The following is a 12,748-nucleotide window of genomic DNA, read 5'->3' on the forward strand; positions in this document are numbered from 1 at the left end:
AAATTTACATTTGTTACTTGGCCCACTTTTGCCTCTGGTTTCACTCACCACTGCCATGTGGTACCAGAAGGGAATATAGCCCTCAGCCCTCAACCCCTTAGACTTAGGGTCTATGGTAGACAAGTCGCACTGAATGTCAGTTGTTCAAAAGGGGGCCTTCTTCTACTGCTTTCCTGCACCTCCTTCCATGAAGAATCAGCCACACTCACTTGTGTTGTCTAAGGAGGATTACTATATTACAGTAAGTTTCCAAGCACAATTCAAAGTGTTGGTGTTGACCTTTAAAGCCTTAACAGCCTCGGTCCTGTATACCTGAAGGAGCGTCTCCACCCCCATCATTCAGCCCGGACACTGAGGTCCAGCACCAAGGGCCTGCTGGCGGTTCCCTCCCTGCAAGAAGTAAGGTTATAGGGAACCAGACAGAGGACCGTCTTGGTAGTAGCACCCGCCCTGTGGAACGCCCTTCCATCAGATGTCAAGGAAATAAGCAGCTATCCTATTTTTAAAAGACATCTGAAGGCAGCCCTCTTTAGGGAACCTTTTAATATTTTATGCTGTATTCTTTTAATACTCGATTGGGAGCCGCCCAGAGTGGCTGGGGAGACTCAGCCAGATGGGTGGGGTATAAATAAATAAAATATAAAATAAATTTATTCAATAAAATTGAACATTGCATTTATTAGTCTAGGTCAGGGTTTCCCAAACTTCGGTCTCCAGCTGTTTTTGGACCACAACTCCATCATCCCTAGCTAGCAGGACCAGTGGTCATGGATCATGGGAATTTTACTGCAAAAACAGCTGGAGACACAAATTTGGGAAACCCTGGTCTAGCTTGTGTCTTAATTTTTCCCTTCCAAACAAATTCAAGATTGGAAATCATGTTCCAGTCATATTCATATTCACATTTTATAGCTCCTATTCCTCAGATAATGTCACTTCACTTTAAATATTTTCCTCTTCTTCTTTGAAGTAGAGTTGGAAGAGTAGATTCAATACTGATTTGAGTGTGAATATTTTAACTGAAGTCATTATATTTAGTGCTGATTGATACTGAGGATATTTTACTCCTTCAAGAGCACCACAAGAGATTGCTTCATCCCATCTATTGTGCACAGCACAACACAGAGACCCTTGAATGCCACTGCATACACGAAATATATGACTAATGGTTGTTTTAGTGCCATACTGAGGATATTTTACCGTATCTGAGCATAGATTGAGAGTTCAACCAATGGACTGACATTAGGTTTATCTGGGTCCAGCTTCCATATGAATTCCCAGGGTTCTTAAAATACTGCCTCAAATGCCCTTAGCCCTTCTCTGGATCAGAAAAATATTCAGGCCAGAGAAGGGCCCATTGCAGTTTCTCTTGGAGTGACATAGAAGAAAATAGGAACATTTCATGAACTCTCAGGAATAACTAAAAAAAAACCAAGGTTATTCTCTCCCATTTTTTGTCTGGGTTGGGGAACCTGGACAAAATATTTTTTGTCATCCTCAACTTCCCACCTGCAACAAAGGAACAACAAAAAGGTTGAGGGCTGGGGATGGTAGGTTGGAATAACCCAGTGTTTATAATTAGAGAGCTTGTGACAAACTGGCCATGTTGCCTTCAAAGCGTAATATATAATGAAATTATCTCTTTATTTGTCTGAGCTTTGTTGAGCAAGGGGCAAACAATGCGGCAAAAGGATGTGGCAGATTCTTGGTACTACAAAATGCAGTAGAAAGGACAGCCAAATATACACTAGAAAGAAAGTGTTAGACTCAACTTTGAAAGCAAACGTTCCCTTGCTGCCAACTACAGTATGCAGAGCCTCCCTTAGGAGCAAAATACAGGTGGGTTTTTAGCAATATTCATGACACAGCAAAGAGGAATGGAGGGGTAACATGGCCCTGTCCAACTAAAAATAGCAACCAAGTTTAATAATGCCTAACAAAGCAACAGTACAGTGAAATTAACCTGGAGACAAGAATGATCTGCCATGGTAAACGACCACCATTGACTGATCAAGCTGATCAAGGAGACAAGCTGTCAATGTCCTACACATACAGTCTTTTGAGAAACGCTTCAAAAGGTGGATTGCCAACACCAGTACTTTCCTCTCTTTTAATTTTTTTAATAGAATTATTCTTAATTTGTTTCTGATTGCCTGGAATCTTGCCAAGGCTGACTGACAGATGAAAACAAATTGTAGCATCTGCATAATTCAGCAAGGGCCTTATTTAATACACTAGTTGTTGACAACAGAAAGCTTGCAATGCAAGTCTGGCTAACTGCACTAAATTCTGACAGCAGGACTTCTCTTTCCTTGTTTCCCTGGCACATCCAACCTCCCAAAGCCAAACCTATGATGTTACCACTGCCTATTTTTCTCTTCACAAAGACTCACTTAAAAACACTCCTAAGCTCACAAAGCATTCCAAATACACTTCCAGGGGGTGATAAATGTGCCTCAAAAGCTCCACTCATATGTTACGAAAGAGAATGAAAGTTAATTGTCTCCCCCCATTTCTATCTCCTCCCCTCCTCCCTCCCCACTTCTCTTTCCCCTTTAGCCACATATTGCCCATAACAATCATGTCTCAAACTGAATGTAATTGATTTGCATGAAGGACTCTTATGATTTGAAAACAGAGATGCTGGATGTACTTTTGTTACTCATGAAAAAAATACTTTAATAAAACACATTTAAGCAAGTGCTGTGAAATCCTAACTGTCAGGATTAGAGCGAAGGGACATCTAAAAGAGAAGAAATGATGGGGGGGGTGGCGGGGAGAGATTCAGCAGCACCACTAGCTGAGCTGCTCTGGAATGACAGAACATGGACAGTAAAATCCAGAGTTTTAAATAAGATATATGATGTGATTGTTCTTTACATGGATTTGCAAGCTTAGAAATGAGGAAGCGGTTGCTCCTTCCACCCCAAACCACATTCTTATTATTATTTCACCTTCAGTATTGTGATGGAAGAGACAAAGGAGATAAAATGTAATAAACACATATCAGTTGAATGTAACAGGTCTCAGGATTCTAAACACATCACCTTTTCACTCTCAATTTAGGATACAATCCTAATTCCTAAGACTCATTCAATTTAATAAGTCTCACTACTGAGTAGAAATGGTTAGGATTTAACTGTCATAATCTTCCGGGCCACTCAAACTGAACACAACTTCTTTGGTAAAGGAGTACACGGAAATCCTCGCATTTAATTATGTGCATGTGCTTTGCTAGTTGTAAGGGCAATCGGATAGGAAATCTTTCTATAGCACAAAAGGAGAAAGTTGCCATAGATAGGTTGCTCCTTCATCATCTGAGGTCCTTCTTCATATGTCTCCTCCATGAGAGGTCCGTAGGGTGCCAACATGAGAAAAGGCCTTTTCTGAGGCGGCTCCCTGCTTGTGGAATGGTCTCCCCCGGGAGGCTCACCTGGTACCTTTTTACGTATCTTTAGTGCCAGGCAAAAACATTCCTCTTCCCCCAGGCCTTTGGTTAATTACCGGTAAACAATCTATGGCCTTTTAAACTGTGGGAGGGGTATTGTTTTTGTTTGCTGCTGTTATGTGTTGTGTTTTTATATTGTAAACCTCCCTGTGCTCTTTGGTTGAAGGGCAGTATAGAAATTTAATAAACATAATCATAATGTATTATTAAGAATATTTGTATACTCTCCCATGACTGGTGTTATATGAAAACTATGGGATGTGCTGCCAGTAGCACCTTTGATTCCCAAAACAGGCACAGGGCAGAGAAGCAGTGATGCTATAGAACATTACCAATTTAGGAACAGTGCAGCATCCTAACAAGGCAATAACAAGCCGTCCTCTAGCAAATCCTATTTCTAGTGCCTTTTACCATTTTGATGATTATTTTACATCAATTTTATATTCACAATTCAGGAGGTAAATGCCATCTTGGAATCAATGCCCCTCTCCTTCTCTCTCTCTCTCTTTTTATACACACCTCTCATTTGGGTCGATATGCTTTTTTACCCACTGTAATTTATTGCTATTGCTGATGAAAGAATAAAGTGAAAAGTGGAGAGTGTAATCAAAGCTAATAGTGAGGCCAAATACCATGTGACAATAAATCAGCAGGAAAAATTGCACTAGAGATAAATGGGGGTGTTTACCATTTCAGTTTGAATACTGCCAGGACAACAACTATTTGTGTAAAATACAAGGCCGCACAGGGGAAAGCAGCATTCATTTACTTTATATTATGTGTGTGTGTGTGTGTGTGTGTGTGTGTGTGTGTATTCCATTACTACCTGCTACCTGGATCTTTGTTATGCAGATCTGTGTTGAGGAATTTTGGTTTGCAGAAGTGGCACCTTCCAAATTTGCTCAAAATAATACTGGATTCCTTTGAGATGTAATTTTTTCTTTACTTCAAGGCAAGTAAGTGGGAAGAAACCAAATTATCATATGAGAGGATTTTTCAGAGGAGTGTCTAGTAAGATTCTTATTTCCCTTTCAACCAGTGCTTTTCAAACAGTGAACCAGGACCCACCAGTAAAACTTGGGCCACTTCCATGTGGGCCTTAGTGCCACAGCCTGCAGCCCCTCCTCCTAGCCATGCCATAACCTTTTGGCTGGACCAATGCCAGCACCATCAACCCCTTACATGCTGAGTAAAGGTAGTCAAGAAACAGAGGTGGGGGTGGGAGGACAGTAAAGGGGTACAATCCACCCTGAGTTGTAGTCAAAGTCAAAACTCCTATTGAATTTAATGGAGTTGGTCTGAACTCAATGTGTATTCCCTCAAAATCCAATCTGAAATATTGATCCAACACTTATTAGAAACAATAAAGAGGCATAAATACATTTTAATTCTCCTTTCATACTGCCCTGAGTTAGCACTTTGAGCACAGCATTTAATTATAACCATAACCACAATCCTCTACCAAAATAGCACAGTCTGTCTTATATTATATAGGTATTACAATACCTTTGGATACTGTTTGACAGGAATCAATACTCTTTCTGACAGCTTTATATTTTTGTTGCTGATGACATCAAGGTATTTTTTCTCTTCATCCTCCTTTTTCTCATCAGAACTCTGGAACTTTTCAATTTCTAGGAAGGGTGAACAAAAAAAGAATCTATAATTAGATGGCTGTTATTCTTTGATGTAGGATTATTATCTTATTTGGAAGTTATATGAGCATAGCTGCCAAGTTATCCCTTTTTTAAAAGGGATTTTCCCTTATGCTGAATAGGCTTCCTCGTGAGAAAAGGGAAAACTTGGCAGCTATGTATATGAGTAACCACATAGACCCAGGCAAAAGAATAAGTTGTATTAAAAGTAGTGCTAAAGGAGAAAATTCTGTCCATGCCAGAATGAATATTTTCCCCATCTCCCCTACCATGCTGCCCATAAATCTATTCTGGGGGTCCCCACCAACCCTCTGGAGAACATTTGGACATGGCATGTGGCACACATGGATGGTAGGAGGGGTAAATCCTATTGTGCTAGTGGCAAATATCATTGTACTAGCACAACTATTTGGTTGAATACCACCCAACATACTATACAACTTAAGCTGCAGCTGACATTTCAATGGAACCTGTGGTGCAATCATAGGGAGACTTTATGTTAGCCTTCAGCAGGACACTCAGCATTAGCTAGGTTCCGCTATGGAAGTTGAGAGCTAGAGTGAAGCATACAGAAACTACTGCAATTCGGCAAGAGAAGAAGGCCAGGCTCAAGACCAATCCGAAAGTTTTATACCGCCAGCAAATCACAGGAGCCCAATGTTGCACCACCCTGTTCTTGTATGCTCTTGAAGGGTGACCACAAACAGACCCAGGTACTTCACTAAAATAATCCCCAAACCACAATGTTCCCATTTTAACTTCTAGAGTCTCTAATGAGCTGCCTCTTTTCCCTCCTCAAGTTTGTTGTAGAATTTCAACAAGGAATTGGTTAGAAGAAAGCTCCAGTTCTAAAAAAAAGTTGCAAGCAAAAAAGTTGCAAACAAAAAAGTTGCAAGCAAAGTATCTTGAACAATCCCAATTTCCTTCAAACCTTGAAACATTCAGAAAGCGTGGATAACTAACAGTGCAAGCCTAACCATGTCTACTCAGAAGTAAGTCCTATTGAGTTTCCATGGTAACTGGGTGGGGTTAGGATTGCAGGCTAAATTCTGAATGACAGATGTTAGCATGGTCCGCCCAGCTTGTATCAAAACTTACAAGGATAAATTCCTCAACTATCTCTACCCTTCATTAAAATGTCATTCCTTCATTGTCTTGCCTCAGCTCTTGCTAGGAGCTGTGCTTTGAGCTCCTGTCTGCCAATCATCCCTAAATATTTTATTGTATCTCTCTCTTCTTTTTGTACAACACTCATAGAAGTGATTTTATGAGGGGGTATCGTAAGTTAAATAAGTAAAGTGTGTGTTGAGTACTGCCTGGCAGATGTTTCTTTTGCAAAAAAAAAAGAAGGGAGTGTGGTTCACCCATGATGAGAGCTGCTCACTGCTGTTAATATCCGATGCCTTTGTAGGGGGCATCATGAGGAACAACGGCGTTTTCAATCCCATCATACATGATGTGGAGAATGGGCTCCCCTAAGCCAGGTGGAAGCCATTGTGTCTTGGTGCAATCCAGCACTGATTTGCACTTTCGGACTGACATCTTTGCAGACCTGCGTTCCTCTCATCTAGTGTTTCTGACACTGGATCAATATTGTAAAATAGGGGCACACTCTTAGGAAAACAAGAATTGTTTATTTATGAGTGAAAGAAATATGCAGTTGAAGTTTTTATTTTGCATGTGAGACCCATTAATAAGAGGAAGTAAGCTCTGGAAAACCACAGGGATTTCCTCATCTGAAGGAAAGCCATGCTGCCAATTAACAATGACATTCTCCTTTATTATAGCGTTGGCTTTTTCAGGCCTCAGCACTAACACTGAATAAGGCTAGTCCATGGGTCGGCAAGGTTTTCCGGCCGTGGGCCGGATCATTCCCACGGATGATCATCCATGGGCTGGATATCGCTTCTGCGCATGCCTGGAAGCAGATTTCCAGCACCACTTGGCAAGTCCCCACACCGCGCTGCGCCGGTTTAGCGCAGCATGCGGTGGACTTGCCAAGCGGGCGTCTCAGTGAGCTGCTAACCTCTGGGCTAGTCCTTTGATCAGCTTAAAGCTTCCCAGTGCTTTTTTTCTTTTTCTTTTTTAAAAAAGTTTAGGGGTACTCTCATTTTCCTACTCATATTGAAATACTGCCCCTCAATGAGGCCAAACCTGGAATCACAAAATGTTTAGGGGTATGCACCCCGCTCCAGAAAAAAAGCACTGAAGCGTCCTACAAAAATACCACAATTATACAAAAACAAGGTGTTCTATTACCCTATTTCTTGTTATTTCATATGAAATATTGAACTAGAAATCCAAAATATAATTAAGGAACTGTTGAAGCAAACAAATAATAATTACTCTCAGTTAAGGGTTTGTGACTCCCTTGAGCATATTTGTTTGGCCTTATAGCAGCTTTATAAGTTGCCTGTCTTAAGAGTAGGATTTGCCTCCTCTACCAAGTGAGGGTGTTGTGGCTTTTTCCTTTTCTCCTCTTCAACCATTGTGTTGTTGCTGAACTTGCTGCTTGAGCCCCTAGTAATGACACTTCTCTGCAAACAGAAACCTGTTAATGAGCCTGGCCCTGCTGAGCCAGGAATGTGTGCACAGCAGGGACTTTCTGGAAAAGTTGAAGAGCTGCTTTAAAGAAGATAAAATGTGGATAACCTAAAATAGTGCTCACACTTGTGTGTGTGTGTGTGTGTGCGCGCACACACACATGAATGAGAGAGATTCATTCTCCCTGTTCGTCAGAAATCCCAGGGCGCATTTGCATTTTGCTCTGTATTGGTAACTTGTCCTGTTCTTGTAATATCATCTGTTTTACTTACAAATATAAAGATTATGCAGCAGGGAGAAACACACAAAGAAAGTGTGTGTGTCGCCTGAGGTTATTTATTTATTTATATCTGGCCTGTCAGAAACACAGAACCACCATTTTCTCTTTGTAACAACTTTAGTTCAGCCTTCCAGCACCTTCTTTACAATGCTCTATCGCCCCCTTTGGTAGCCCAGAATAATGCATTTCTTGCTTGTTCCATAGTGACTCTAGAAACACTAATTGACGAAAGCAAAGGCGTGGCAAAGAGCATCGTATACATACAGTACATGCAGTGCTTTTTTTCTTTATAAAAATGTTTAGGGGTACTCTCATTTTGACTCAAGAAAATCACCATTTTATAGTTTAAATTGGGAAAAATGAATACAGTAAATGGACAAAAGTAGAAAGATTCACAAAATGTTTAGGATACCCCTGCGTCCCGCCCCCCGCCCCCGAAAAAAGCACTGCATACATGCGCACATATTTTTATTTGTATGCTGCCTTCCCACAGTTCAAACCATGCTCAAGGCTCCATACAACATGAAAAAATACATAACTAAAACATAACAAAAGTAGACATATATAATAAATCAAACATTTTAAAAAATACAAAACTGAACTGGAAAATTTCCACATGAATAACTGCAAACTCTAGAATAAATATACAAAAAACAACAACAGCAACACACTTACACACTTAACAAAAAACCCAAACAATACCTCAGCCCTAAGTGTTTAGGCTGAACATCAGAACACACATTCTGAGAAGGGTACTACTCTGTGTAACAGACAGGCACATCTGCAGCAATCCTATGCATACTTCCTTCATGGGAAGTACCACCGGTCAAACGCAATGGAGCTTACTTTAGAGTAACAGCTATACAGCTCACTTTGATAGGCTTACAAAATCACATCAGAACAATTACAGATTTGCTTGGGTGTAATTTCTATGCATGGATGAAACAGGCCTCACCGCTTCATCCTAAAATCCAGTGTCCTGCGGCTGGAGCATCTATGATCGGGCACAGTGCTATTTTTCTAGAAAAAGAGGTGCTGGAACTCACCACGAACACTTCCGTTGTTCTCTTATAATGACAACGGTGCCCACTTGAGAGGTGCCGGAACTGAGTTCCAGCTGGGGGAAAAACAAAACCCTGATCGGGCAGAATGATGTAGGTCCATAGAAACCTGCCTTACACCAAGTCAGGCCATTGGATTGCAGTCAGGCCAGTTAGATTGCAAAGTCTAAGGTTTATTATATCCGAAGGCCTGGACTGCTCCTGTAGGAGGGGGTGGCGGCAGAATAATACAGGAATTTATCACTGACCCTCTCTTTGGTTCTACAAAAAGTATTTTCTATCGCTTTCGAGCTAGAGGTGGGGATTTTTTAGAACGTTCCCTCCTATAACAACCTTCACTGAATTAACAAACAAACAAAGTTGTGAGACGAGGCTGACCGAAATCCCCCCTAATAACTCAAAACAGACACAATATTTTAGGTTTGGGTTTTGGGCATTGTTTTGGCTACAACTTTATTTAAATACATTTATTATATGAGTGTTGGCTTAGGCTTTTGGTTAAACCATCTGTCCCCCTCTTTGGGACAGGACCAATTTCCATCTGCCCCGCTTGGGACAGGACCAATTCCATCTGACCACTTGGGTCAGGACCATCACCATCTGTCCACTAGGGACAGGACCAGCTCCGACTTCCCCATGTGAATAGGGAAGTCAAGTAAACACCCATGGGAGAGGAGGTAGCTGTGCCCAGGCCTCCCCCCCCCCGCTCAACCATGAATGTTCCCCAAGTCTCAAACTCTGTAATGGCCCCCTCAGCCCCGCCTATGGCAGGGATGTAAGGACTAGAGCCGAGAGCCCCAGGATTCCTTTAACGGAATACTTCTATGTGGAGCATCGTTAGGAAGAGGGTAGGCATGTAGATGCCACACTCCTCCTCCAACCAAATTAATTAACCAAAAGCCTAACTGCCAACCTAACAAGTTGTGACGAGTTGCTAAGCAGTAGGCAAAAACCAAATGGCAAGAGCCAATCAGCCAGATGGCAAAATTCCTACTGGGCCCCTTCAACAGGTGACCCCATGACAGGCATAGCACGGTTTTTAACACGTGGTGGGTGGGAGGGAGATTCAAAACGAAAGACGCTGAGATTAAATAGGGGCCCTCCTGCCAATCAAAATGGACATTATTTGTTACCACGCCCCCCCCCCAGGCTTCAAGCCTGCCTCAGCTCAGCCCTCCCCAAACCTTGAGGACTTCTTCCAGCCCTTCCGCAACCTGCATTATCTCTTTTTTTATATATTTTTTTTTAAAAAATGTCTTTATTGATTAAAACGAAATTTTTTTTTTAAAAAAAGAACAAACATAAATACACAAATACAAACACAAAGCACACAGGTACAAACACTAATACAAATACAAACACATACATTTCATTTCAGTTTCTACTATTTACACTATTTTCACTTTCCGTTGACCTCCAATTATACTTGCTGCATCTTTTTCTGTAATTGAGTAATTGTGCACAGTTTTTTTTATCTAAGTTACCCTTTTCCTTATTCTATTCATATTCTCTGTCATATTTGTAGTATCAATTAATAATTTACCAAGCTCAGTCTAGTTTTGCCAGTGGAGTTCTTATTACATTATTTTTTAGATATTCTTCAAATACTTTCCATTCCCTGTAGACATTTTGTTTCATCTGCCCTCTCATTTTGCCTGTCATCTTTGCTAGCTGCATGTATTCTACCATTAGTATTCTCCATTCTGTTATTGTGGGTACACTTTTGTTTTTCCAATTCCTTGCAATTATAATTCTTCCTGCCACTGTTCCATACATAAGCAGTGTCTCTCTTAGTTTTCCCTATTTCCTTTGGTAATAGACTCAACAGAAATAGCTCAGGTTTTTTTTTAAGTTACACTTCAACATTTTCTTTAATTCCTCATATATGCTGTTCCACAGTTCACTGACCTCTTTGCAGGTCCACCACATATACATGTACGAACCGTTCTCCTTTTTGCATCTCCAGCATGTGGGGGACCTATTCTTATACATTTTAGATATCTTTTCAGGAGTTATATGCCATCTATACATCATTTTTAGAACGTTCTCCTTTAAGTTGTAATAGGCCGTGAACTTGATGTCTACCTGCCAGAGCTTCTCCCATTGGTCTATCATGATTTTATACCCCAGATCTTGGGCCCATTTCACCATCGTTGCTTTTGTTTGTTCTTCTTTCAACTCCCACTCTAACAGTATGTCGTACAATTGTGAAATATATTTCCCTTTACTTTGAACCACTGCTTTTTCAAATCTTGATGTTTCCTCGGCTATTCCTATTTTTTTGTCTGTCAAAAATCTTTGTCTTATCTGGAAATATTGGAACCAATCTTTTCTTTAATTTCTTCAGTTTTTTTTCAATCTTAATTCTTCTTTTGTCCCTTCTATAATAGATCTATATATTACCCAATCTCTTTTCATATTTAATTTTTTAACTGCTGTGGCTTCTTCTGGAGATGCCCACAGCGGATAATTTGTTTTCCTTCTATTTTCATTTTTTTCCTTCTTATAGTTTGGAGAATCCTACTTTTTATTTTGGTTGTTGTAAAGGTTATCAAACAATCGCCTGGCCAGTTATTTTCCTTAGCTTTTTTGGAGTTTACTCTGTACAAGTTCTCTATACTTTCCTCTATCTCTTCTTCCTTCAATTCTAGCCAAACTGCCAGTTCTTTTACACAATTGTACTCCATAGACTGCCCTCCGGTAGCTCTGGGACACCTCTCAATCTGAGAATTCTTTCCTTAATTTGCATTTGAAGTATAGACATCGCATCCCATGCGCAACCCGCATTATCTCTTATAAGATAATGCGCTCTACTGTGCTAGCTTTTGGTTAATACTGAACTTTCTATGTAGGAGCATACAAAAGGTGACACACATACACACATGCCCTTTGCAGCCCGCAGTGCCACAGTTCACTCTATCAGCTTAGGCTTCTATTTTCTCATTTCCACCAGGCCAAAGAGTTAAGGTGGTGCCTGGCAGTTCACAAGGGCTAGTATAGAAAGCTTAGTAGGACAAAGATGGCACTTAGTGTCACAAGGTAGGAGAAAAAGATGCCTGCTGGAAGGCCAGGGGTGGAGTTCAATAGATATGGAGGCAGAAGTAAATAACAGAAATCAAGCCAAGAATAAAGCAGCCTGCCCATTCTATTCTGATTCCTCATTCTGAGATTTTATTCCTTCCTCTGGAGACTCCGAAAAGGAGGCTGATACCATGAAACTTCAGACCAAGGAGAGAGAGATGACAAGCCTAATCACCATGTGGAGCTGGTCACTGAATGCATCAACATGAGCCCCAGGAGGGCTTGCCTTGAAAACGAAATTTCTGGCTGTGAAGAAGCGTACACAGAAAGTAGCAGCAATTGGGCATCAAAGCAGCATAGGCGGGAGGAGGGGGGCTATATTGGAGCAAGTAAGCTTCTAGCAGAACAACCTCCTCCCCAAACCCCTGCTGCCCATGTACTGATCAAGCATCATCACACCTTTCAGTAGTTTCCCAAGCACAGATTTGCATAATTCTACACTATTCTGGCAAAAAGAAACTCAGTAAAGAATGTGTGTGTGTCTTAGTCCCCCATCCCACCCCCCCAAAAAACCTCTGCCATGCCAATAAAAGGAAGTAAATTATACTTCACTTCACTATACTTGACATCTGTTACAAAACTCACATCGTGAATATAGTATTTCCATTTTAAAAAAGGCACCCCCCAGCAGAAACACCCTTTTGCTACATTCTGAAGCATGTCAAAACTCATCAAATAA

The 12,748-nt window shown here is 40.9% G+C and overlaps 1 protein-coding gene across 2 annotated transcripts in view; it reads right to left on the reverse strand.

The window, feature by feature from the left end:
* KHDRBS2 (KH RNA binding domain containing, signal transduction associated 2) overlaps positions 1-12,748 on the reverse strand; it is a 309,633-nt gene that overhangs the window by 229,350 nt on the left and 67,535 nt on the right. For both annotated transcript variants that reach the window (XM_035110689.2, XM_035110690.2), the window contains exon 2: positions 4,955-5,082. In XM_035110689.2, the coding sequence (XP_034966580.1) occupies positions 4,955-5,082 (128 nt within the window). The remainder of the gene's footprint in view (positions 1-4,954; positions 5,083-12,748) is intronic.

The sequence above is a fragment of the Zootoca vivipara genome, chromosome 3, assembly GCF_963506605.1.
Source record: "Zootoca vivipara chromosome 3, rZooViv1.1, whole genome shotgun sequence".
Taxonomy (NCBI): Eukaryota; Metazoa; Chordata; class Lepidosauria; order Squamata; family Lacertidae; genus Zootoca; species Zootoca vivipara.